Here is a 24,463-nt window from a genome sequence, read left to right as displayed (position 1 = left end):
CACAGACTCTTGATATGACAGAGGAGGGCTGACTGGACCTGAGAGAGAGCTTGGTGTGACAGAGGAGGGCTGACTGGACCTGAGAGAGAGCTTGGTGTGACAGAGGAGGAGGGCTGACTGGACCTGAGAGAGAGCTTGGTGTGACAGAGGAGGAGGGCTGACTGGACCTGAGAGAGAGCTTGGTGTGACAGAGGAGGAGGGCTGACTGGACCTGAGAGAGCTTGGTGTGACAGAGGAGGAGGGCTGACTGGACCTGAGAGAGAGCTTGGTGTGACAGAGGAGGAGGGCTGACTGGACCTGAGAGAGCTTGGTGTGACAGAGGAGGAGGGCTGACTGGACCTGAGAGAGCTTGGTGTGACAGAGGAGGAGGGCTGACTGGACCTGAGAGAGCTTGGTGTGACAGAGGAGGAGGGCTGACTGGACCTGAGAGAGAGCTTGGTGTGACAGAGGAGGAGGGCTGACTGGACCTGAGAGAGAGCTTGGTGTGACAGAGGAGGAGGGCTGACTGGACCTGAGAGAGAGCTTGGTGTGACAGAGGAGGAGGGCTGACTGGACCTGAGAGAGCTTAGTGTGACAGAGGAGGAGGGCTGACTGGACCTGAGAGAGCTTGGTGTGACAGAGGAGGAGGGCTGACTGGACCTGAGAGAGAGCTTGGTGTGACAGAGGAGGAGGGCTGACTGGTCCTGAGAGAGAGCTTGGTGTGATAGAGGAGGAGGGCTGACTGGACCTGAGAGAGAGCTTGGTATGACAGAGGAGGAGGGCTGACTGGACCTGAGAGAGCTTGGTGTGACAGAGGAGGAGGGCTGACTGGACCTGAGAGAGCTTGGTGTGACAGAGGAGGAGGGCTGACTGGACCTGAGAGAGCTTGGTGTGACAGAGGAGGAGGGCTGACTGGACCTGAGAGAGAGCTTGGTGTGACAGAGGAGGAGGGCTGACTGGACCTGAGAGAGAGCTTGGTGTGACAGAGGAGGAGGGCTGACTGGACCTGATAGAGCTTGGTGTGACAGAGGAGGAGGGCTGACTGGACCTGAGAGAGAGCTTGGTGTGACAGAGGAGGAGGGCTGACTGGACCTGAGAGAGCTTGGTGTGACAGAGGAGGAGGGCTGACTGGACCTGAGAGAGAGCTTGGTGTGACAGAGGAGGAGGGCTGACTGGACCTGAGAGAGCTTGGTGTGACAGAGGAGGAGGGCTGACTGGACCTGAGAGAGCTTGGTGTGACAGAGGAGGAGGAGCTTGGTGTGACAGAGGAGGAGGAGCTTGGTGTGACAGAGGAGGAGGGGCTTGGTGTGACAGAGGAGGAGGGCTGACTGAGAGCTTGACACATGAATTTGACAGGAAGTGCATAAAAATAGTGCAGCCAAAATACTGATCATCTGCGTCTTCTATATTATCACGTATCTTTCGACATGCCGTGGCACTCTCAATTCAGAAACATTAAAATTATCCAAAATATTGTATATATTTGTTGGCCTCCCTGATATCTAATTTAAGAAAGAGATAAGATATGCATCATTTAAAGATATCTAGCGAGTTGGCTTCCCTGATGTTTTTGGGCAGTGTGTTCCATAGTTTTGGGGCGTAGTTGATAAAGGCTGCATCACCGATCCTCTTTTGACTGTTTCTGGAAGCCTTTAGTAGTCCAGCAGCTGATGATCGCAGCGTTATTGCCGGCATGTAATTTATTAGAGTGTTGGCGATGTAGCTAGGTCCCTGTCCATTTAGAGCTTTGTATGTAAGGAGAAGGACCTTGAAGTCAATTCTAAATGTTACAGGAAGCCAGTGTAGAGCAGCTAAGACTGGACTAATGTGCTCGCTCCTTTTGGTTTTGGTTAGCAGTCGGGCTGCAGAGTTTTGGATTAGCTGAAGCCTCTCTGTGGTTTTCTTAGGGAGACCTGTGAAAAGTGCATTACAGTAGTCTAACCGGCTAGATATAAACGCATGAATTCGCTTCTCAGCATCGTTTTGATTTATAAATGGTCGTACCTTTGCTATGTTTCTGAGATGTAAAAAATTATGTTTTGTCACTTTGTTTATATGAGAGTTGAAGGTCAGTTCTGAATCTATGATAACCCTAAGACTTGTGACCTCAGATTTGATCCAAGGGGTTAGTCCTCCCAGGTTCTTAATTAACGTTTCTCATTTTGTTTTGGGTGGAGGAGTTACATTCTATTTAGCAAAGCTCATCTAATGTGATGCATGTGAATCTTCTCATGGTTACATTGTACGGTTTGCTGTAAATCTGCTTTATTTCCATCATAAGTAATGCTGGCTCTGATGGAAGTTATTTATATTTAGTTGGTAAAAAATAGTGCACACAAATTAAGAACAGCAATTATTCAGAAAGAAAACAGTTTGGAAAATATATCAAGTAATATGAGGTGATGGCTGACTATACTTAACGTTAAAATGATATTCTGGTGAGAGAACTTCCTATAATTGTGGTGCTTAAGTATGCGTTAAAATGTCATTCTGATGAGTAACCTATATTCTTTATTTTATTCAATAGTTTTTATTGATAATTGTAACTGTGTGAATGTACATTGTGTGTGATGGTTATATTTTCTCTCGTCTTTTATGTGGACCACTAGAAGAATAGTATGTTTCTAAGGCAACGAATAATGGGGATCCTAAATAAAAAAAGGTAAATATAAACACAGCTCTTACCGAGAGGCCCGGTGCTTGTGATGACAAGAGCATCAAAGACGCCTAATCAGAAAGTCTAATGGACCTCGAGGACACTTGACCATGAAGAGAGAGAAGCCACAATAGATGCTCTTCCTCTCTGCATTTGCATGAGGAGCGAACGGTTCGATAACAAGATGTCATTAAACACACAGATGAAAGGAAAGAAAAAGAAAATCTTTCAAATTCAGTACAGGCAATAATTCCCAGAGCCATAGGATAGGCTAGGATTCTCCCTGCTAGCCTAACAGAACAGGATTCTCCCTGCTAGCCTAATGGAACAGGATTCTCCCTGCTAGCCTAACAGAACAGGATTCTCCCTGCTAGCCTAACAGAACAGGATTCTCCCTGCTAGCCTAATGGAACAGGATTCTCCCTGCTAGCCTAATGGAACAGGATTCTCCCTGCTAGCCTAATAGAACAGGATTCTCCCTGCTAGCCTAATGGAACAGGATTCTCCCTGCTAGCCTAACAGAACAGGATTCTCCCTGCTAGCCTAATGGAACAGGATTCTCCCTGCTAGCCTAATGGAACAGGATTCTCCCTGCTAGCCTAATGGAACAGGATGCTCCCTGCTAGCCTAATGGAACAGGATTCTCCCTGCTAGCCTAACAGAACAGGATTCTCCCTGCTAGCCTAATGGAACAGGATTCTCCCTGCTAGCCTAATGGAACAGGATTCTCCCTGCTAGCCTAATGGAACAGGATTCTCCCTGCTAGCCTAACGGAACAGGATTCTCCCTGCTAGCCTAATGGAACAGGATTCTCCCTGCTAGCCTAACAGAACATGATTCTCCCTGCTAGCCTAATGGAACAGGATTCTCCCTGCTAGCCTAATGGAACAGGATTCTCCCTGCTAGCCTAATGGAACAGGATTCTCCCTGCTAGCCTAATGGAACAGGATTCTCCCTGCTAGCCTAACAGAACAGGATTCTCCCTGCTAGCCTAATGGAACAGGATTCTCCCTGCTAGCCTAATGGAACAGGATTCTCCCTGCTAGCCTAATGGAACAGGATTCTCCCTGCTAGCCTAATGGAACAGGATTCTCCCTGCTAGCCTAACAGAACAGGATTCTCCCTGCTAGCCTAATGGAACAGGATTCTCCCTGCTAGCCTAATGGAACAGGATTCTCCCTGCTAGCCTAGTGGAACAGGATTCTCCCTGCTAGCCTAATGGAACAGGATTCTCCCTGCTAGCCTAATAGAAGAGCCTAATAGGGAAAGACTTGGCAGGAGAAAAGGATTACCACTTCTGAACTCGCTCACTTCCCACAAGGAAACGGTCGGCGAGCACGATAAGAAGAATGGTTTTTTGTAGTCTCCCTATTTTCCCTCCCCTCTCTCTCTCTGCTGGGGAGATAAGCGGGGCTTTTCAAAGCCGGCTGAGTGCTAGATTAATGGTCCTCTCTCTCTCTCTCTCTCCCTCCTCTCTCCCTCTCCCCCTCTCTCTCTCTCTCTCTCTCAAGGCCGTCCGTGTGCCAGGAGGGCTCTCTAAGCGGAGCAGCCATGGTGAGTCAGCGTCAGAAGGCTTGTTAGTTTTTCCCACAGACCGGCTGAACTGCCCCACTGCCTCTGTACTTATTAAAACCACAGTGCCAGGCCCACGCAGCTTTTTTAGAGAGACTGCATTTACGAGCGCAGCTCTCTGCTCTCGGGAAGACCCCGGCTAGGTTACGTAAGTCGGCATGTAAATAAATCATATATTTATATCCATGTGGATCGATTAGATAACAAGGGGGGGGGGGGGGGAACTCATTGTTATGCAAAAATGAAATGTTTATTCCTCCTCTCAGTACAATGGCCTTTCGAAACAACATGCAAATGGGTGGTTATGAAACAAAAAGCATGAACGTAAATGTATGATATACATGAATTATTTTTGTATACAAAAATAAATAATAAACCCTGATTCAGGACCTAAGAAGGGATGTGTGTACTAACTATTCACACTCAACAGGCCCCTGGATCAGAGAGCCGGACTTCAGGGACACTGGAGACAGACTGGACACAGAGGTCTCTGCGGACAGACTGGAGACAGAGGTCTCTGAGGACAGACTGGAGACAGAGGTCTCTGAGGACAGACTGGAGACAGAGGTCTCTGAGGACAGACTGGAGACAGAGGTCTCTGAGGACAGACTGGATACAGAGGTCTCTGAGGACAGACTGGACACAGAGGTCTCTGAGGACAGACTGGACACAGAGGTCTCTGAGGACAGACTGGAGACAGAGGTCTCTGAGGACAGACTGGAGACAGAGGTCTCTGAGGACAGACTGGAGACAGAGGTCTCTGAGGACAGACTGGAGACAGGGGTCTCTGAGGACAGACTGGAGACAGAGGTATCTGAGGACAGACTGGAGACAGAGGTCTCTGAGGACAGACTGGAGACAGGGGTCTCTGAGGACAGACTGGAGACAGAGGTCTCTGAGGACAGACTGGAGACAGAGGTCTCTGAGGACAGACTGGAGACAGAGGTCTCTGAGGACAGACTGGACACAGAGGTCTCTGAGGACAGACTGGAGACAGAGGTCTCCGAGGACAGACTGGAGACAGAGGTCTCTGAGGACAGACTGGAGACAGAGGTCTCTGAGGACAGACTGGAGACAGGGGTCTCTGAGGACAGACTGGAGACAGAGGTCTCTGAGGACAGACTGGAGACAGAGGTCTCTGAGGACAGACTGGAGACAGAGGTCTCTGAGGACAGACTGGAGACAGAGGTCTCTGAGGACAGACTGGAGACAGAGGTCTCTGAGGACAGACTGGAGACAGGGGTCTCTGAGGACAGACTGGAGACAGAGGTCTCTGAGGACAGACTGGAGACAGAGGTCTCTGAGGACAGACTGGAGACAGAGGTCTCTGAGGACAGACTGGAGACAGAGGTCTCTGAGGACAGACTGGAGACAGGGGTCTCTGAGGACAGACTGGAGACAGAGGTCTCTGAGGACAGACTGGAGACAGGGGTCTCTGAGGACAGACTGGAGACAGAGGTCTCTGAGGACAGACTGGAGACAGAGGTCTCTGATGACAGACTGGAGACAGAGGTCTCTGAGGACAGACTGGAGACAGAGGTCTCTGAGGACAGACTGGAGACAGAGGTCTCTGAGGACAGACTGGATACAGAGGTCTCTGAGGACAGACTGGAGACAGGGGTCTCTGAGGACAGACTGGAGACAGGGGTCTCTGAGGACAGACTGGAGACAGGGGTCTCTGAGGACAGACTGGAGACAGGGGTCTCTGAGGACAGACTGGAGACAGAGGTCTCCGAGGACAGACTGGAGACAGAGGTCTCTGAGGACAGACTGGAGACAGAGGTCTCTGAGGACAGACTGGAGACAGAGGTCTCTGAGGACAGACTGGAGACAGGGGTCTCTGAGGACAGACTGGAGACAGAGGTCTCTGAGGACAGACTGGAGACAGACTCACCTGTGACGGGAGCCTCGATGTCCAGCAGGTTCTTCTCTGCACGCAGGATGGTGGCCCCCTCGGCGATGAGCCTGAGGGCCACGCTCTCCTCCACGCGGCCCTCCTTGGTCAGGTGGGCCTTCAGCACGTCCACCTTGGGCTTGCCATCGCTGTCGAACACCTCTTTGGCTGTGAGGCGGTGACTCGGGGGGAAGGGGACAGCTGCAGGGGGGGGGGGGGGGGGGGGGGGGACAGAAGGAGACACGTCTTCAGACCCTCGAATCCTCGATTGTCTCAAACCACCTTTTGACACATAATCTGAGATACTAGCCGACATTTTATTTTCGTGTCATGTCCGACGACCCATCCCTTACGGGATTATAAGACACAAAATACAATAATTGAATATAACGTTCACTTCCCAAGGTTTGTAAGCTACACCATGCACACCATCACGTTTATCCCAAGCTTTCTCTAAATATGTTGTGCTCCTACACACCTGTCAAAGTGTTCTCATACACACTAAGTGTTCTACACACCTGTCAAAGTGTCCTACACACCTGTCAAAGTGTTCTACACACCTGTCAAAGTGTTCTACACACCTGTCAAAGTGTTCTCATACACACTAAGTGTTCTACACACCTGTCAAAGTGTTCTCATACACACTAAGTGTTCTACACACCTGTCAAAGTGTTCTCATACACACTAAGTGTTCTACACACCTGTCAAAGTGTTCTCATATACATTAAGTGTTCTACACACCTGTCAAAGTGTTCTACACACCTGTCAAAGTGTTCTCATACACACTAAGTGTTCTACACACCTGTCAAAGTGTTCTCATACACACTAAGTGTTCTACACACCTGTCAAAGTGTTCTACACACCTGTCAAAGTGTTCTCATACACACTAAGTGTTCTACACACCTGTCAAAGTGTTCTCATACACACTAAGTGTTCTACACACCTGTCAAAGTGTTCTCATACACACTAAGTGTTCTACACACCTGTCAAAGTGTTCTCATACACACTAAGTGTTTTACACACCTGTCAAAGTGTTCTACACACCTGTCAAAGTGTTCTCATACACACTAAGTGTTCTACACACCTGTCAAAGTGTTCTCATACACACTAAGTGTTCTACACACCTGTCAAAGTGTTCTCATACACACAAAGTGTTCTACACACCTGTCAAAGTGTTCTACACACCTGTCAAAGTGTTCTCATACACACTAAGTGTTCTACACACCTGTCAAAGTGTTCTCATACACACAAAGTGTTCTACACACCTGTCAAAGTGTTCTACACACCTGTCAAAGTGTTCTCATACACACTAAGTGTTCTACACACCTGTCAAAGTGTTCTACACACCTGTCATCTACACACCTGTCAAAGTGTTCTACACACCTGTCAAAGTGTTCTACACACCTAAGTGTTCTCCTCCACACTAAGAGTTCTACACACTAAGAGTTCTACACACTAAGAGTTCTACACACTAAGAGTTCTACACACTAAGAGTTCTACACACTAAGAGTTCTACACAATGAGGGCTAGATCCACAAAGAATGGATTGCACAGAGCAAGTTGCACCCTTACTTAAAATTCATTATGAATTGAAAATGGGGGACCCTGATGTAAACAAGACGAAAGTCTTTCTCTGGTCTGCATCCCCTTAACAATTGTGTGTATTGAGCCGTACTGTATTGTACCCATTCTGCAATCTGTTAATAAACCGTGCATATTGATTGATTGAATGAAAATTGTATTAAACAGATTGCAGAAAGGTTACAACCTTTCTTCTACTTCATCGCTCAGATTCTAGAAAATGGAGAAGACTGAGGCTGTTGCAGTGCATTTATTTAGCCATTATGTCAATTCAATTTGTACTCGTTCTTTCTTCTTCTTTCCTTTCCCAATGGGCATGAATACTGATACAGTGCACAATGTAAGTTTCCATTTCCACAACAAAATATCTATTAGTCAATTTCCATAATTATTAGCTTCAAAGGAGCAGGGCAACACACACACACACACACACACACACACACACACACACACACACACACACACACACACACACACACACACACACACACACACACACACACACACACACACACACACACACACACACACACACACACACACACACACACACACACACACACACACACACACACACACACACACATTAATTTTGAAGTACAACTGATACTTTCAAGAAGAGGATTAAAGTCTGTATGGATGCATTTAAACCTTAAAGACCATAAAGAAATGATGAAATAAAAAAAGAATGCATTTCTTTAATGGATTATTAATCAATTCCGTGGCTTTTTATTGGATTATTAATGGATAAAAAGAAAGTACCCAACTGAGACCCCAGCCTAAACAAAGTAGAGGGGGACACCATATAACAGTATATAACGCATCGCTGTGCACAGGGTGACAGTACAGTCAGACCGTATTTTATTCTTTATTCTTATTTCGTGACTTTTGTTTTTGACTACCTAAATGTTTACGGTTTGCTGTGAGCGATCTGTAGTGATGCATTTCCCTCGGGATAAATAAAGGATTTGTATTCTATTCTATTCTATAAATAGAGCCATATGAAATCCGCAAATTTTTTTTCCAATTCCATTTTATTTTTTTTCAAATTCCGTTTTTTCCGTTTTAATATTTCAGAATTCTGTATTTTGCTTTGTACGCTCATTTTACCATCAGAAATAGTGTCTAATAAGTGGGAATGAATAAATGTCCACAATTTAATTAATATAACAGTCCATTTAATAGGGCTGTCTTAAATACTTCGAAGCTTCGTTCGATGGGCATGGGATTCGAATATGAAAATAAAATTCGATTATTAAAAAAATAAAAGAAAATAAATGATATATATTTATTTATATTTTTATATATTTTTTTGCTAAATCAACTCTGGCTCTCTTTGTTAACTACAACAAGCAATGCTGTTTATTTCATGAAAGCAAAGTGTTTTGTTTGTCTAAGATTTAAAAAGGTTTAAACTTTACAGCACTGACAAAGTTGAACAACGTGCTGTACAAGTCCCACAACATAAAAAAAATTAAAAATTATTAAAAAAAAAAATTAAAATTAAATATTATTTATTTTTTTCAGTTGATTCCATTTTTATTGCTCAATTCCGCGATACCGTCCGTGATTCCGTGAACGCGGATTTCATATGGCTCTAAACCAGCCACCTGCTGCGTGGGCCCCTCGGGTGGCAACAGGGCGGAGAGGAGCGCCTCCCTGATTATGACACAAAAGCAAAATGTCCACCGTGTGAAAACTAAGGCTGCGACGCTATGCCATTTGGAAGAATCGATAAATCGGGACCAATCGATAAATATCGATATTTATATTAGTATAAATATATTTTCTTCTTCATTTAAACAACAAATGTATGTTTATTTTTCAGCAATTATTTGTCGTTGCCGCCATCTTTAGTGTTACAGATTTCCCCATTCAAAACGACCACAGTGATCCTTCTCATGTTACAGTCGGTGGTCTCTGGATGTGATGGAGGAGTGCACTGCATGTTGAATGTTACAGTCTGGTCTCTGGGTGTGATGGAGGAGTGCGCTGCATGTTGAATGTTACAGTCTGGTCTCTGGGTGTGATGGAGGAGTGATGCATGTTGAATGTTACAGTCTGGTCTCTGGGTGTGATGGAGGAGTGCGCTGCATGTTGAATGTTACAGTCTGGTCTCTGGGTGTGATGGAGGAGTGATGCATGTTGAATGTTACAGTCTGGTCTCTGGGTGTGATGGAGGAGTGCTGCATGTTGAATGTTACAGTCTGGTCTCTGGGTGTGATGGAGGAGTGATGCATGTTGAATGTTACAGTCTGGTCTCTGGGTGTGATGGAGGAGTGATGCATGTTGAATGTTACAGTCTGGTCTCTGGGTGTGATGGAGGAGTGATGCATGTTGAATGTTACAGTCTGGTCTCTGGGTGTGATGGAGGAGTGCTGCATGTTGAATGTTACAGTCTGGTCTCTGGGTGTGATGGAGGAGTGATGCATGTTGAATGTTACAGTCTGGTCTCTGGGTGTGATGGAGGAGTGATGCATGTTGAATGTTACAGTCTGGTCTCTGGGTGTGATGGAGGAGTGCGCTGCATGTTGAATGTTACAGTCTGGTCTCTGGGTGTGATGGAGGAGTGCGCTGCATGTTGAATGTTACAGTCTGGTCTCTGGATGTGATGGAGGAGTGCACTGCATGTTGAATGTTACAGTCTGGTCTCTGGGTGTGATGGAGGAGTGATGCATGTTGAATGTTACAGTCTGGTCTCTGGGTGTGATGGAGGAGTGATGCATGTTGAATGTTACAGTCTGGTCTCTGGGTGTGATGGAGGAGTGATGCATGTTGAATGTTACAGTCTGGTCTCTGGGTGTGATGGAGGAGTGCGCTGCATGTTGAATGTTACAGTCTGGTCTCTGGGTGTGATGGAGGAGTGATGCATGTTGAATGTTACAGTCTGGTCTCTGGGTGTGATGGAGGAGTGATGCATGTTGAATGTTACAGTCTGGTCTCTGGGTGTGGTGGAGGAGTGATGCATGTTGAATGTTACAGTCTGGTCTCTGGGTGTGATGGAGGAGTGATGCATGTTGAATGTTACAGTCTGGTCTCTGGGTGTGATGGAGGAGTGATGCATGTTGAATGTTACAGTCTGGTCTCTGGGTGTGATGGAGGAGTGCGCTGCATGTTGAATGTTACAGTCTGGTCTCTGGATGTGATGGAGGAGTGATGCATGTTGAATGTTACAGTCTGGTCTCTGGGTGTGATGGAGGAGTGATGCATGTTGAATGTTACAGTCTGGTCTCTGGATGTGATGGAGGAGTGATGCATGTTGAATGTTACAGTCTGGTCTCTGGGTGTGATGGAGGAGTGATGCATGTTGAATGTTACAGTCTGGTCTCTGGGTGTGATGGAGGAGTGATGCATGTTGAATGTTACAGTCTGGTCTCTGGGTGTGATGGAGGAGTGATGCATGTTGAATGTTACAGTCTGGTCTCTGGATGTGATGGAGGAGTGATGCATGTTGAATGTTACAGTCTGGTCTCTGGGTGTGATGGAGGAGTGATGCATGTTGAATGTTACAGTCTGGTCTCTGGATGTGATGGAGGAGTGATGCATGTTGAATGTTACAGTCTGGTCTCTGGGTGTGATGGAGGAGTGATGCATGTTGAATGTTACAGTCTGGTCTCTGGATGTGATGGAGGAGTGCGCTGCATGTTGAATGTTACAGTCTGGTCTCTGGGTGTGATGGAGGAGTGCGCTGCATGTTGAATGTTACAGTCAAGTCAAGTCAAGTCAAGTCAAGAGTTTTAATTGTCACGGCATACAGGTATACAATGAAATGCGGGTGGTCTTGCCCGCAACGATGGGCAAGACCACCCGCATTTCATTGTATACCTGTATGCCGTGGTCTCTGGGTGTGATGGAGGAGTGCGCTGCATGTTGAATGTTACAGTCTGGTCTCTGGGTGTGATGGAGGAGTGATGCATGTTGAATGTTACAGTCTGGTCTCTGGATGTGATGGAGGAGTGCGCTGCATGTTGAATGTTACAGTCTGGTCTCTGGGTGTGATGGAGGAGTGCGCTGCATGTTGAATGTTACAGTCTGGTCTCTGGGTGTGATGGAGGAGTGATGCATGTTGAATGTTACAGTCTGGTCTCTGGATGTGATGGAGGAGTGATGCATGTTGAATGTTACAGTCTGGTCTCTGGGTGTGATGGAGGAGTGATGCATGTTGAATGTTACAGTCAGGTCTCTGGGTGTGATGGAGGAGTGATGCATGTTGAATGTTACAGTCTGGTCTCTGGATGTGATGGAGGAGTGATGCATGTTGAATGTTACAGTCTGGTCTCTGGGTGTGATGGAGGAGTGATGCATGTTGAATGTTACAGTCTGGTCTCTGGGTGTGATGGAGGAGTGATGCATGTTGAATGTTACAGTCTGGTCTCTGGGTGTGATGGAGGAGTGATGCATGTTGAATGTTACAGTCTGGTCTCTGGATGTGATGGAGGAGTGCGCTGCATATTGAATGTTACAGTCTGGTCTCTGGGTGTGATGGAGGAGTGATGCATGTTGAATGTTACAGTCTGGTCTCTGGGTGTGATGGAGGAGTGATGCATGTTGAATGTTACAGTCTGGTCTCTGGGTGTGATGGAGGAGTGCGCTGCATGTTGAATGTTACAGTCTGGTCTCTGGGTGTGATGGAGGAGTGCGCTGCATGTTGAATGTTACAGTCTGGTCTCTGGGTGTGATGGAGGAGTGATGCATGTTGAATGTTACAGTCTGGTCTCTGGGTGTGATGGAGGAGTGCTGCATGTTGAATGTTACAGTCTGGTCTCTGGGTGTGATGGAGGAGTGATGCATATTGAATGTTACAGTCTGGTCTCTGGGTGTGATGGAGGAGTGATGCATGTTGAATGTTACAGTCTGGTCTCTGGGTGTGATGGAGGAGTGCACTGCATGTTGAATGTTACAGTCTGGTCTCTGGGTGTGATGGAGGAGTGATGCATGTTGAATGTTACAGTCTGGTCTCTGGGTGTGATGGAGGAGTGATGCATGTTGAATGTTACAGTCTGGTATCTGGGTGTGATGGAGGAGTGATGCATGTTGAATGTTACAGTCTGGTCTCTGGGTGTGATGGAGGAGTGCGCTGCATGTTGAATGTTACAGTCTGGTCTCTGGGTGTGATGGAGGAGTGATGCATGTTGAATGTTACAGTCTGGTCGCTGGGTGTGATGGAGGAGTGCGCTGCATGTTGAATGTTACAGTCTGGTCTCTGGGTGTGATGGAGGAGTGATGCATGTTGAATGTTACAGTCTGGTCTCTGGATGTGATGGAGGAGTGATGCATGTTGAATGTTACAGTCTGGTCTCTGGGTGTGATGGAGGAGTGCGCTGCATGTTGAATGTTACAGTCTGGTCTCTGGGTGTGATGGAGGAGTGATGCATGTTGAATGTTACAGTCTGGTCTCTGGGTGTGATGGAGGAGTGCTGCATGTTGAATGTTACAGTCTGGTCTCTGGGTGTGATGGAGGAGTGATGCATGTTGAATGTTACAGTCTGGTCTCTGGGTGTGATGGAGGAGTGATGCATGTTGAATGTTACAGTCTGGTCTCTGGGTGTGATGGAGGAGTGCGCTGCATGTTGAATGTTACAGTCTGGTCTCTGGGTGTGATGGAGGAGTGCGCTGCATGTTGAATGTTACAGTCTGGTCTCTGGGTGTGATGGAGGAGTGATGCATGTTGAATGTTACAGTCTGGTCTCTGGATGTGATGGAGGAGTGATGCATGTTGAATGTTACAGTCTGGTCTCTGGGTGTGATGGAGGAGTGATGCATGTTGAATGTTACAGTCTGGTCTCTGGGTGTGATGGAGGAGTGATGCTGCATGTTGAATGTTACAGTCTGGTCTCTGGGTGTGATGGAGGAGTGATGCATGTTGAATGTTACAGTCTGGTCTCTGGGTGTGATGGAGGAGTGATGCATGTTGAATGTTACAGTCTGGTCTCTGGGTGTGATGGAGGAGTGATGCATGTTGAATGTTACAGTCTGGTCTCTGGGTGTGATGGAGGAGTGATGCATGTTGAATGTTACAGTCTGGTCTCTGGGTGTGATGGAGGAGTGATGCATGTTGAATGTTACAGTCTGGTCTCTGGGTGTGATGGAGGAGTGATGCATGTTGAATGTTACAGTCTGGTCTCTGGATGTGATGGAGGAGTGATGCATGTTGAATGTTACAGTCTGGTCTCTGGATGTGATGGAGGAGTGATGCATGTTGAATGTTACAGTCTGGTCTCTGGATGTGATGGAGGAGTGCACTGCATGTTGAATGTTACAGTCTGGTCTCTGGGTGTGATGGAGGAGTGATGCATGTTGAATGTTACAGTCTGGTCTCTGGGTGTGATGGAGGAGTGATGCATGTTGAATGTTACAGTCTGGTCTCTGGATGTGATGGAGGAGTGATGCATGTTGAATGTTACAGTCTGGTCTCTGGATGTGATGGAGGAGTGATGCATGTTGAATGTTACAGTCTGGTCTCTGGATGTGATGGAGGAGTGCACTGCATGTTGAATGTTACAGTCTGGTCTCTGGGTGTGATGGAGGAGTGATGCATGTTGAATGTTACAGTCTGGTCTCTGGGTGTGATGGAGGAGTGCTGCATGTTGAATGTTACAGTCTGGTCTCTGGGTGTGATGGAGGAGTGATGCATGTTGAATGTTACAGTCTGGTCTCTGGGTGTGATGGAGGAGTGCGCTGCATGTTGAATGTTACAGTCTGGTCTCTGGGTGTGATGGAGGAGTGCGCTGCATGTTGAATGTTACAGTCTGGTCTCTGGATGTGATGGAGGAGTGATGCATGTTGAATGTTACAGTCTGGTCTCTGGGTGTGATGGAGGAGTGCGCTGCATGTTGAATGTTACAGCCTGGTCTCTGGGTGTGATGGAGGAGTGCGCTGCATGTTGAATGTTACAGTCTGGTCTCTGGGTGTGATGGAGGAGTGATGCATGTTGAATGTTACAGTCTGGTCTCTGGGTGTGATGGAGGAGTGATGCATGTTGAATGTTACAGTCTGGTCTCTGGGTGTGATGGAGGAGTGATGCATGTTGAATGTTACAGTCTGGTCTCTGGGTGTGATGGAGGAGTGATGCATGTTGAATGTTACAGTCTGGTCTCTGGGTGTGATGGAGGAGTGCGCTGCATGTTGAATGTTACAGTATGGTCTCTGGGTGTGATGGAGGAGTGATGCATGTTGAATGTTACAGTCTGGTCTCTGGGTGTGATGGAGGAGTGATGCATGTTGGATGTTACAGTCTGGTCTCTGGATGTGATGGAGGAGTGATGCATGTTGAATGTTACAGTCTGGTCTCTGGGTGTGATGGAGGAGTGATGCATGTTGAATGTTACAGTCTGGTCTCTGGGTGTGATGGAGGAGTGATGCATGTTGAATGTTACAGTCTGGTCTCTGGGTGTGATGGAGGAGTGCGCTGCATGTTGAATGTTACAGTCTGGTCTCTGGGTGTGATGGAGGAGTGCGCTGCATGTTGAATGTTACAGTCTGGTCTCTGGGTGTGATGGAGGAGTGATGCATGTTGAATGTTACAGTCTGGTCTCTGGGTGTGATGGAGGAGTGATGCATGTTGAATGTTACAGTCTGGTCTCTGGGTGTGATGGAGGAGTGATGCATGTTGAATGTTACAGTCTGGTCTCTGGGTGTGATGGAGGAGTGATGCATGTTGAATGTTACAGTCTGGTCTCTGGGTGTGATGGAGGAGTGATGCATGTTGAATGTTACAGTCTGGTCTCTGGGTGTGATGGAGGAGTGATGCATGTTGAATGTTACAGTCTGGTCTCTGGGTGTGATGGAGGAGTGATGCATGTTGAATGTTACAGTCTGGTCTCTGGGTGTGATGGAGGAGTGATGCATGTTGAATGTTACAGTCTGGTCTCTGGGTGTGATGGAGGAGTGATGCATGTTGAATGTTACAGTCTGGTCTCTGGGTGTGATGGAGGAGTGATGCATGTTGAATGTTACAGTCTGGTCTCTGGGTGTGATGGAGGAGTGCGCTGCATGTTGAATGTTACAGTCTGGTCTCTGGGTGTGATGGAGGAGTGATGCATGTTGAATGTTACAGTCTGGTCTCTGGGTGTGATGGAGGAGTGCGCAGCATATTGAACGCACGGTGCAGAGTTGCAATTCAACTGAATTGACATGAAATGGGGATGATTTAACTAAAACATGCCACAAGACCTAGTATTTTTTTAGTATAGTATAAAGTGCCATTTCTTATTTGTTTTTGTATTTTTTACATGCAAAAAAAATCGATAAGTGATGCCACTTATCGATTTCACGCAGTTATGGATACATCTATAAGTGGTCTCAGCCTTAGTGAAAACGGTCACTTCAGTGGTTTAGCAACAGGCTGAATTCACCATGCAGTCGGCACACGGCCTCCCTGAGTAATGCACTCTGCTGGCAGCCATTACAGGATACCGTTGAGCGGAGAGGGATATCATAATTAAGAGCCAGTGATTTCCCAGAGGTGACATCTGCGGTAATCAGACCTGCACTTTATCCATCGTGTCGCATGGCGCTAGTGACAGGGTGGGGAAGAAATGTGAATCATAATTACAGCGGCGGTGGAATTTGAACAGGTGTATTTTTCCAAAACAGTCGGATCACCAAACCAGCAGAGTCCCCCCCCCCCCCCCCCCCGTGCGGTGGTCTGAAATAAAAACCTTCCAAAGCAACGACGATTCAGCCTGAAAGATAGTACTAATCCACCACAGGAAAAAGAGTTACGTTATGTAATAGCCATAAGTAATATATTTACATATTGTATCGAAGATGTAACATGTGTACAAATGACAAATAAGTACATATATTACATACGATTTCAGAAAACCTTTAAGTTCCCCTGCTGAGGATCGAACCCTAACCTTAACCCTAACTTGCTGTCTTAATCATAACCGTTAAATTAATGTTTTTTTTGTATCCACTTTTTCTCCTTATTTTCAAATTCTCCCCTCCCCTGTCTTGAACGTTGCTCACATATGCCCCCCACAGGTCGGTCGTAGGGAGGATAGAAGCCTTGCATCACGTGTCCCCTCCGGTACACGAGGAGGCAGCCTGTCACATCTTTTCACCTGCCAGCGCGGACTCTCATTGGCGAGGTGCAACGTGTGGGAGGCTCACACTACCCCCGCTATTTCCTGTCTCTGCTGTGCAGGCGTCCCCAACCGACCTGTAGGAGTCGCTGTCCACAACGTCCAGATTAGCACCCATCGACTTCCACCCGCTAACTCTGCCAATTGAGCCAGTATGACGGCCGGCCCAAGCCGGAGGCAAGGCCGACAGCCGGATTTGAACTCTGTGTCTCTTGCGTTGGTGACAAGCGCAATGTCCGCTGCGCCACCCAGCCGCCCTTAGAGTTAAATGAATGTTAAAACTAACCTTAATCCTAACTTTATGTCTTAACCATAACCATTAAGTGAATGTTAAAACTACCCTTAACCCTAACTTTATGTCTTAACTGTTAAAACTACCCTTAACTCTAACTATAATCACAATTAGATAGTGGTGAGAGCAGTAACTATAATCATAGTTAGATAGTGGTGAGAGCACTAACTATAATCATAGTTAGATAGTGGTGAGAGCACTAACTATAATCATAGTTAGATAGTGGTGAGATCACTAACTATAATCACCGTTAGATAGTGGTGAGAGCACTAACTATAATCACCATTAGATAGTGGTGAGAGCACTAACTATAATCATAGTTAGATAGTGGTGAGAGCACTAACTATAATCACCGTTAGATAGTGGTGAGAGCACTAACTATAATCACCGTTAGATAGTGGTGAGAGCACTAACTATAATCACAGTTAGATAGTGGTGAGAGCACTAACTATAATCACAGTTAGATAGTGGTGAGAGCACTAACTATAATCACAGTTAGATAGTGGTGAGAGCACTAACTATAATCACAGTTAGATAGTGGTGAGAGCACTAACTATAATCACCGTTAGATAGTGGTGAGAGCACTAACTATAATCACTGTTAGATAGTGGTGAGAGCACTAACTATAATCACAGTTAGATAGTGGTGAGAGCACTAACTATAATCACCGTTAGATAGTGGTGAGAGCACTAACTATAATCACAGTTAGATAGTGGTGAGAGCACTAACTATAATCACAGTTAGATAGTGGTGAGAGCACTAACTATAATCATAGTTAGATAGTGGTGAGAGCACTAACTATAATCACCGTTAGATAGTGGTCAGAGCACTAACTATAATCACAGTTAGATAGTGGTGAGAGCACTAAGTATAATAATAGTTAGATAGTGGTGAGAGCACTAACTATAATCACAGTTAGATAGTGGTGAGAGCACTAACTATAATCACAGTTAGATAGTGGTGAGAGCACTAACTATAATCACAGTTAGATAGTGGTGAGAGCACTCACTATAATCACAGTTAGATAGTGGTGAGAACACTAACTATAATCACAGTTAGATAGTGGTGAGAGCACTAACTATAATCATAGTTAGATAGTGGTGAGAGCACTAACTATAATCACCGTTAGATAGTGGTGAGAGCACTAACTATAATAACCGCTAGATAGTGGTGAGAGCACTAACTATAATCACAGTTAGATAGTGGTGAGAGCACTAACTATAATCACAGTTAGATAGTGGTGAGAGCACTAACTATAATCACAGTTAGATAGTGGTGAGAGCACTAACTATAATAACCGTTAGATAGTGGTGAGAGCACTAACTATAATCACAGTTAGATAGTGGTCAGAGCACTAACTATAATCACAGTTAGATAGTGGTGAGAGCACTAACTATAATCACAGTTAGATAGTGGTGAGAGCACTAACTATAATCACAGTTAGATAGTGGTGAGAGCACTAACTATAATCACAGTTAGATAGTGGTGAGAGCACTAACTATAATCACCGTTAGATAGTGGTGAGAGCACTAAGTATAATAAGTTAGATAGTGGTGAGAGCACTAACTATAATCACAGTTAGATAGTGGTGAGAGCACTAACTATAATCACCGTTAGATAGTGGTGAGAGCACTAACTATAATCACAGTTAGATAGTGGTGAGAGCACTAACTATAATCACAGTTAGATAGTGGTGAGAGCACTAACTATAATCACTGTTAGATAGTGGTGAGAGCACTAACTATAATCACAGTTAGATAGTGGTGAGAGCACTAACTATAATCACAGTTACATAGTGGTGAGAGCACTAACTATAATCACAGTTACATAGTGGTGAGAGCACTAACTATAATCACCGTTAGATAGTGGTGAGAGCACTAACTATAATCACAGTTAGATAGTGGTGAGAGCACTAACTATAATCACCGTTAGATAGTGGTGAGAGCACTAACTATAATCACAGTTAGATAGTGGTGAGAACACTAACTATAATCACAGTTAGATAGTGGTGAGAGCACTAACTATAATCACAGTTAGATAGTGGTCAGAGCACTAACTATAATCACAGTTAGATAGTGGTGAGAGTACTAACTATAATCATAGTTAGATAGTGGTGAGAGCACTAACTATAATCACTGTTAGATAGTGGTGAGAGCACTAACTATAATCACAGTTAGATAGTGGTGTGAGCACTAACTATAATCACAGTTAGATAGTGGTGAGAGCACTAACTATAATCACAGTTAGATAGTGGTGAGAGCACTAACTATAATCATAGTTAGATAGTGGTGAGAGCACTAACTATAATCACTGTTAGATAGTGGTGAGAGCACTAACTATAATCACAGTTAGATAGTGGTCAGAGCACTAACTATAATCACAGTTAGATAGTGGTGAGAGCACTAACTATAATCACAGTTAGATAGTGGTGAGAGCACTAACTATAATCATAGTTAGATAGTGGTGAGAGCACTAACTATAATCACAGTTAGATAGTGGTGAGAGCACTAACTATAATCACAGTTAGATAGTGGTGAGAGCACTAACTATAATCACAGTTAGATAGTGGTGAGAGCACTAACTATAATCACAGTTAGATAGTGGTGAGAGCACTAACTATAATCACAGTTAGATAGTGGTCAGAGCACTAACTATAATCACAGTTAGATAGTGGTCAGAGCACTAACTATAATCACAGTTAGATAGTGGTGAGAGCACAAACTATAATCACAGTTAGATAGTGGTGAGAGCACTAACTATAATCACAGTTCTCATTCTAGCTGCCTCTATACCTCTGTTTCAGTCCTGTTCTCATTCTAGCAGCATCTATACCTCTCTGTTTCAGTCCTGTTCTCATTCTAGCAGCCTCTGTACCTCTGTTTCAGTCCTGTTCTCATTCTAGCAGCCTCTGTACCTCTCTGTTTCAGTCCTGTTCTCATTCTAGCAGCCTCTGTACCTCTGTTTCAGTCCTGTTCTCATTCTAGCAGCCTCTATACCTCTCTGTTTCAGTCCTGTTCTCATTCTAGCAGCCTCTGTTGTACCTCTGTTTCAGTCCTGTTCTCATTCTAGCAGCCTCTATACCTCTCTGTTTCAGTCCTGTTCTCATTCTAGCAGCCTCTGTACCTCTGTTTCAGTCCTGTTCTCATTCTAGCAGCCTCTATACATCTCTGTTTCAGTCCTGTTCTCATTCTAGCAGCCTCTATACCTCTCTGTTTCAGTCCTGTTCTCATTCTAGCAGCATCTATACCTCTCTGTTTCAGTCCTGTTCTCATTCTAGCAGCCTCTATACCTCTGTTTCAGTCCTGTTCTCATTCTAGCAGCCTCTATACCTCTCTGTTTCAGTCCTGTTCTCATTCTACCAGCCTCTATACCTCTGTTTCAGTCCTGTTCTCATTCTAGCAGCATCTATACATCTCTGTTTCAGTCCTGTTCTCATTCTAGCAGCCTCTATACCTCTCTGTTTCAGTCCTGTTCTCATTCTAGCAGCCTCTATACCTCTGTTTCAGTCCTGTTCTCATTCTAGCAGCCTCTATACCTGTTTCAGTCCTGTTCTCATTCTAGCAGCCTCTATACATCTCTGTTTCAGTCCTGTTCTCATTCTAGCAGCCTCTGTACCTCTCTGTTTCAGTCCTGTTCTCATTCTAGCAGCCTCTATACCTCTCTGTTTCAGTCCTGTTCTCATTCTAGCAGCCTCTATACATCTCTGTTTCAGTCCTGTTCTCATTCTAGCAGCATCTATACATCTCTGTTTCAGTCCTGTTCTCATTCTAGCAGCATCTATACATCTCTGTTTCAGTCCTGTTCTCATTCTAGCAGCATCTATACATCTCTGTTTCAGTCCTGTTCTCATTCTAGCAGCCTCTATACCTCTCTGTTTCAGTCCTGTTCTCATTCTAGCAGCCTCTGTACCTCTGTTTCAGTCCTGTTCTCATTCTAACAGCCTCTATACCTCTCTGTTTCAGTCCTGTTCTCATTCTAGCAGCCTCTGTACCTCTCTGTTTCAGTCCTGTTCTCATTCTAGCAGCCTCTATACCTCTCTGTTTCAGTCCTGTTCTCATTCTAGCAGCCTCTATACCTCTCTGTTTCAGTCCTGTTCTCATTCTAGCAACCTCTGTACCTCTCTGTTTCAGTCCTGTTCTCATTCTAGCAGCCTCTATACCTCTCTGTTTCAGTCCTGTTCTCATTCTAGCAGCATCTATACATCTCTGTTTCAGTCCTGTTCTCATTCTAGCAGCATATATACATCTCTGTTTCAGTCCTGTTCTCATTCTAGCAGCATCTATACATCTCTGTTTCAGTCCTGTTCTCATTCTAGCAGTCTCTATACCTCTGTTTCAGTACTGTTCTCATTCTAGCAGCCTCTGTACCTCTGTTTCAGTCCTGTTCTCATTCTAACAGCCTCTATACCTCTCCGTTTCAGTCCTGTTCTCATTCTAGCAGCCTCTGTACCTCTCTGTTTCAGTCCTGTTCTCATTCTAGCAGCCTCTGTACCTCTCTGTTTCAGTCCTGTTCTCATTCTAGCAGCCTCTGTACCTCTCTGTTTCAGTCCTGTTCTCATTCTAGCAGCCTCTATACCTCTGTTTCAGTCCTGTTCTCATTCTAGCAGCCTCTATACCTCTCTGTTTCAGTCCTGTTCTCATCCTAGCAGCCTCTATACCTCTCTGTTTCAGTCCTGTTCTCATTCTAGCAGCCTCTATACCTCTCTGTTTCAGTCCTGTTCTCATTCTAGCAGCCTCTATACCTCTCTGTTTCAGTCCTGTTCTCATTCTAGCAGCCTCTATACCTCTCTGTTTCAGTCCTGTTCTCATTCTAGCAGCCTCTATACCTCTCTGTTTCAGTCCTGTTCTCATTCTAGCAGCCTCTATACCTCTCTGTTTCAGTCCTGTTCTCATTCTAGCAGCCTCTATACCTCTGTTTCAGTCCTGTTCTCATTCTAGCAGCCTCTATACCTCTCTGTTTCAGTCCTGTTCTCATTCTAGCAGCCTCTATACCTCTGTTTCAGTCCTGTTCTCATTCTAGCAGCCTCTATACCTCTCTGTTTCAGTCCTGTTCTCATTCTAGCAGCCTCTATACCTCTGTTTCAGTCCTGTTCTCATTCTAGCAGCCTCTATACCTCTCTGTTTCAGTCCTGTTCTCATTCTAGCAGCCTCTATACCTCTCTGTTTCAGTCCTGTTCTCATTCTAGCAGCCTTTATACCTCTGTTTCAGTCCTGTTCTCATTCTAGCAGCCTCTATACCTCTGTTTCAGTCCTGTTCTCATTCTAGCAGCCTCTATACCTCTCTGTTTTAGTCCTGTTCTCATTCTAGCAGCCTCTATACCTCTCTGTTTCAGTCCTGTTCTCATTCTAGCAGCCTCTATACCGCAGTCCTGTTCTCACCTCGTCCATTGCCCCCCGATACGGACTGCAACGCGAGCTGCAGCAACACAGCTCCTACTACCTGCTACAGGAGCGTGGAAATGAAACAACAACAACACCACCAGTTGATAAATCTGTGTTTCATCACTGGATCTTATAAAGAGGTCGCAGTGGAAAGGTAATATCATGCTTTTCCAACATTTTACCCACTCTACACAGCCACTGTCTTTCAAAAAGAGGGTACAGATAAAAGCTATATAAATGCAGCCATTTCTTCTTGGCGTACATTAGGGGTGGGCATCACCAGAGGCCTCACCATACCATAATATTATATACCATCACTTTTATACATCAAAACTTGGCATTTGGTTAAATGTCTCCAGCGAGGGGGCAGTTCTGACCTCCAGGGGCTTGGGGGCCACGGCCTTGAAGGAGCGATCGCCTATCTTTTTGAGTCTGGTGCGGGAGAGGGGGGGGGGGGGGGGCTTGACCCTTAATTGACCTTATAACCGATGGCCACCCAATGACAGCTTTCGTCCAGAAACATCAAAGTGTCTGCTTTCCACTGTCATTTTTCTGAAATCAATAAAACTATAATTCAAGTGCACTGCAACCTCCTCATCCGTCACAAGAGTGCTTTTTAAGACTCCTTCAGGACTGTTCAAGGGTACCTTGTGTATAGTGTTTACTTTTACTCTTACTAATAGTATATATATATATTCAGATTCGTTATTGCCTATATTTATTGTAACGTGTAATATAACCGGCATACTGCACCTTTGTTTAGACAGTTTATTTTTCGCATATTTTTATATGCTGATCTAATTTGAATGCCTATATATACTATATCCACGATTACACCCCCCCCCCCCCCCCCCCCCACGCCCCCATGCTGCTATGACGCCACACATGTCCCCAGGGGGATCAATAAAGGAGCGTCTTATCTCATCTTAAACTGAGCGATTGAACAATATCAATGTCTCGCCACTCATGTGACTCCCAGGCATTCAGAAATGCCCCCGGCGGAGATAGAGTTACCCCCGGTCTGGCCTCTCCCCAGCACCTGCTGTGCAACTCTAGCCCCAGGCCTCAAGTGACAGGCTAGGGCCTGGTGGTTCTGGAGGTGGGCAGCCATGCCACCCCCCCCCCGCAGAGTCAGGGACATATAAACACGCATATCATTATGAGCCGCTTTGTGAACCCCCCCCCCCAAACAAACACATCCTGTAGTGGTTCTGTTGAGAAAAAAGGGACAACATGACGGCCTCATTAGCTAACCGTGACCGAAAAGCCGTGACGGACGTTAATAGGACTCTTTCATCAGCTTCACCGGGATTAGCCGCGTCGAGAATGTGGTGCGTTTAACGTGAGCCGCCGTTAGCAGCATGATACTGAGCACGCGGCTCGTCTACATGACACGGCGGTTTGTTATTTTACTTTATTTAACCCTTTCACGGCCACACTACATAAGGTTAACCCTTTACTATCACACAGTGCCGATGGTTACCGGTACCGTCGGTAGTGTGATAGTAAATGGTTAACCTTCCGTAGTGTGGCCGTGAAAGGGTTAACCGTTGTTTGGTAGTGTGGCAGTGAACGGGTTAAAATAGTGTACTACCCACAGACAGGGTGAAGAACGCGTCACTGCACTGCTAGGGTTGGGGGTACCGTTCACATCTGAATCTATACCGGTACCCAACGGTACCTTTTTCGGTACTTTACTCTCTAAAAATGTAATCTACCTACCTCAGTTGTAAAAAAAAAAAATAATAATAATCGAAACTTCTAATTATTTATTATCATTATTATTTATTTAGAACAATTTGTTAATATATTAGGGCTGTACCGAATGCCATTTTTTTTTTACATTCGAAGCTTCGATTGAAGTATTCGAACGAAGCTTCGAATGTCTATAAAAAAAAATCTTTAAATTTTTTTAAACTAAATCCTCAATTTGAATAAAGTGATTAATCTGATTAAATTAGTCTTTTTCTTTTATTAAATCAATCAGTTTTGTCAACATAAATAATCCAATAAGGGCAC

At 45.4% G+C, this 24,463-nt stretch overlaps 1 protein-coding gene across 1 annotated transcript in view; it reads right to left on the bottom strand.

Moving 5' to 3' along the window:
* Positions 1–24,463, bottom strand: part of LOC311227833 (protein phosphatase 3 catalytic subunit alpha-like) — a 399,712-nt gene that overhangs the window by 220,273 nt on the left and 154,976 nt on the right. The window contains 1 exon segment of the mRNA XM_084313666.1: positions 6,102–6,302. Coding sequence (XP_084169792.1) covers positions 6,102–6,302 — 201 coding nt within the window.

Source organism: Notolepis coatsorum, assembly GCF_963971535.1.
Source record: "Notolepis coatsorum genome assembly, chromosome: 4".
In the NCBI taxonomy this organism is placed as follows: domain Eukaryota; kingdom Metazoa; phylum Chordata; class Actinopteri; order Aulopiformes; family Paralepididae; genus Notolepis; species Notolepis coatsorum.
The sequence above is the reverse complement of the archived record's forward strand: the minus strand, read 5'-3'. Positions and strand labels throughout refer to the sequence as shown.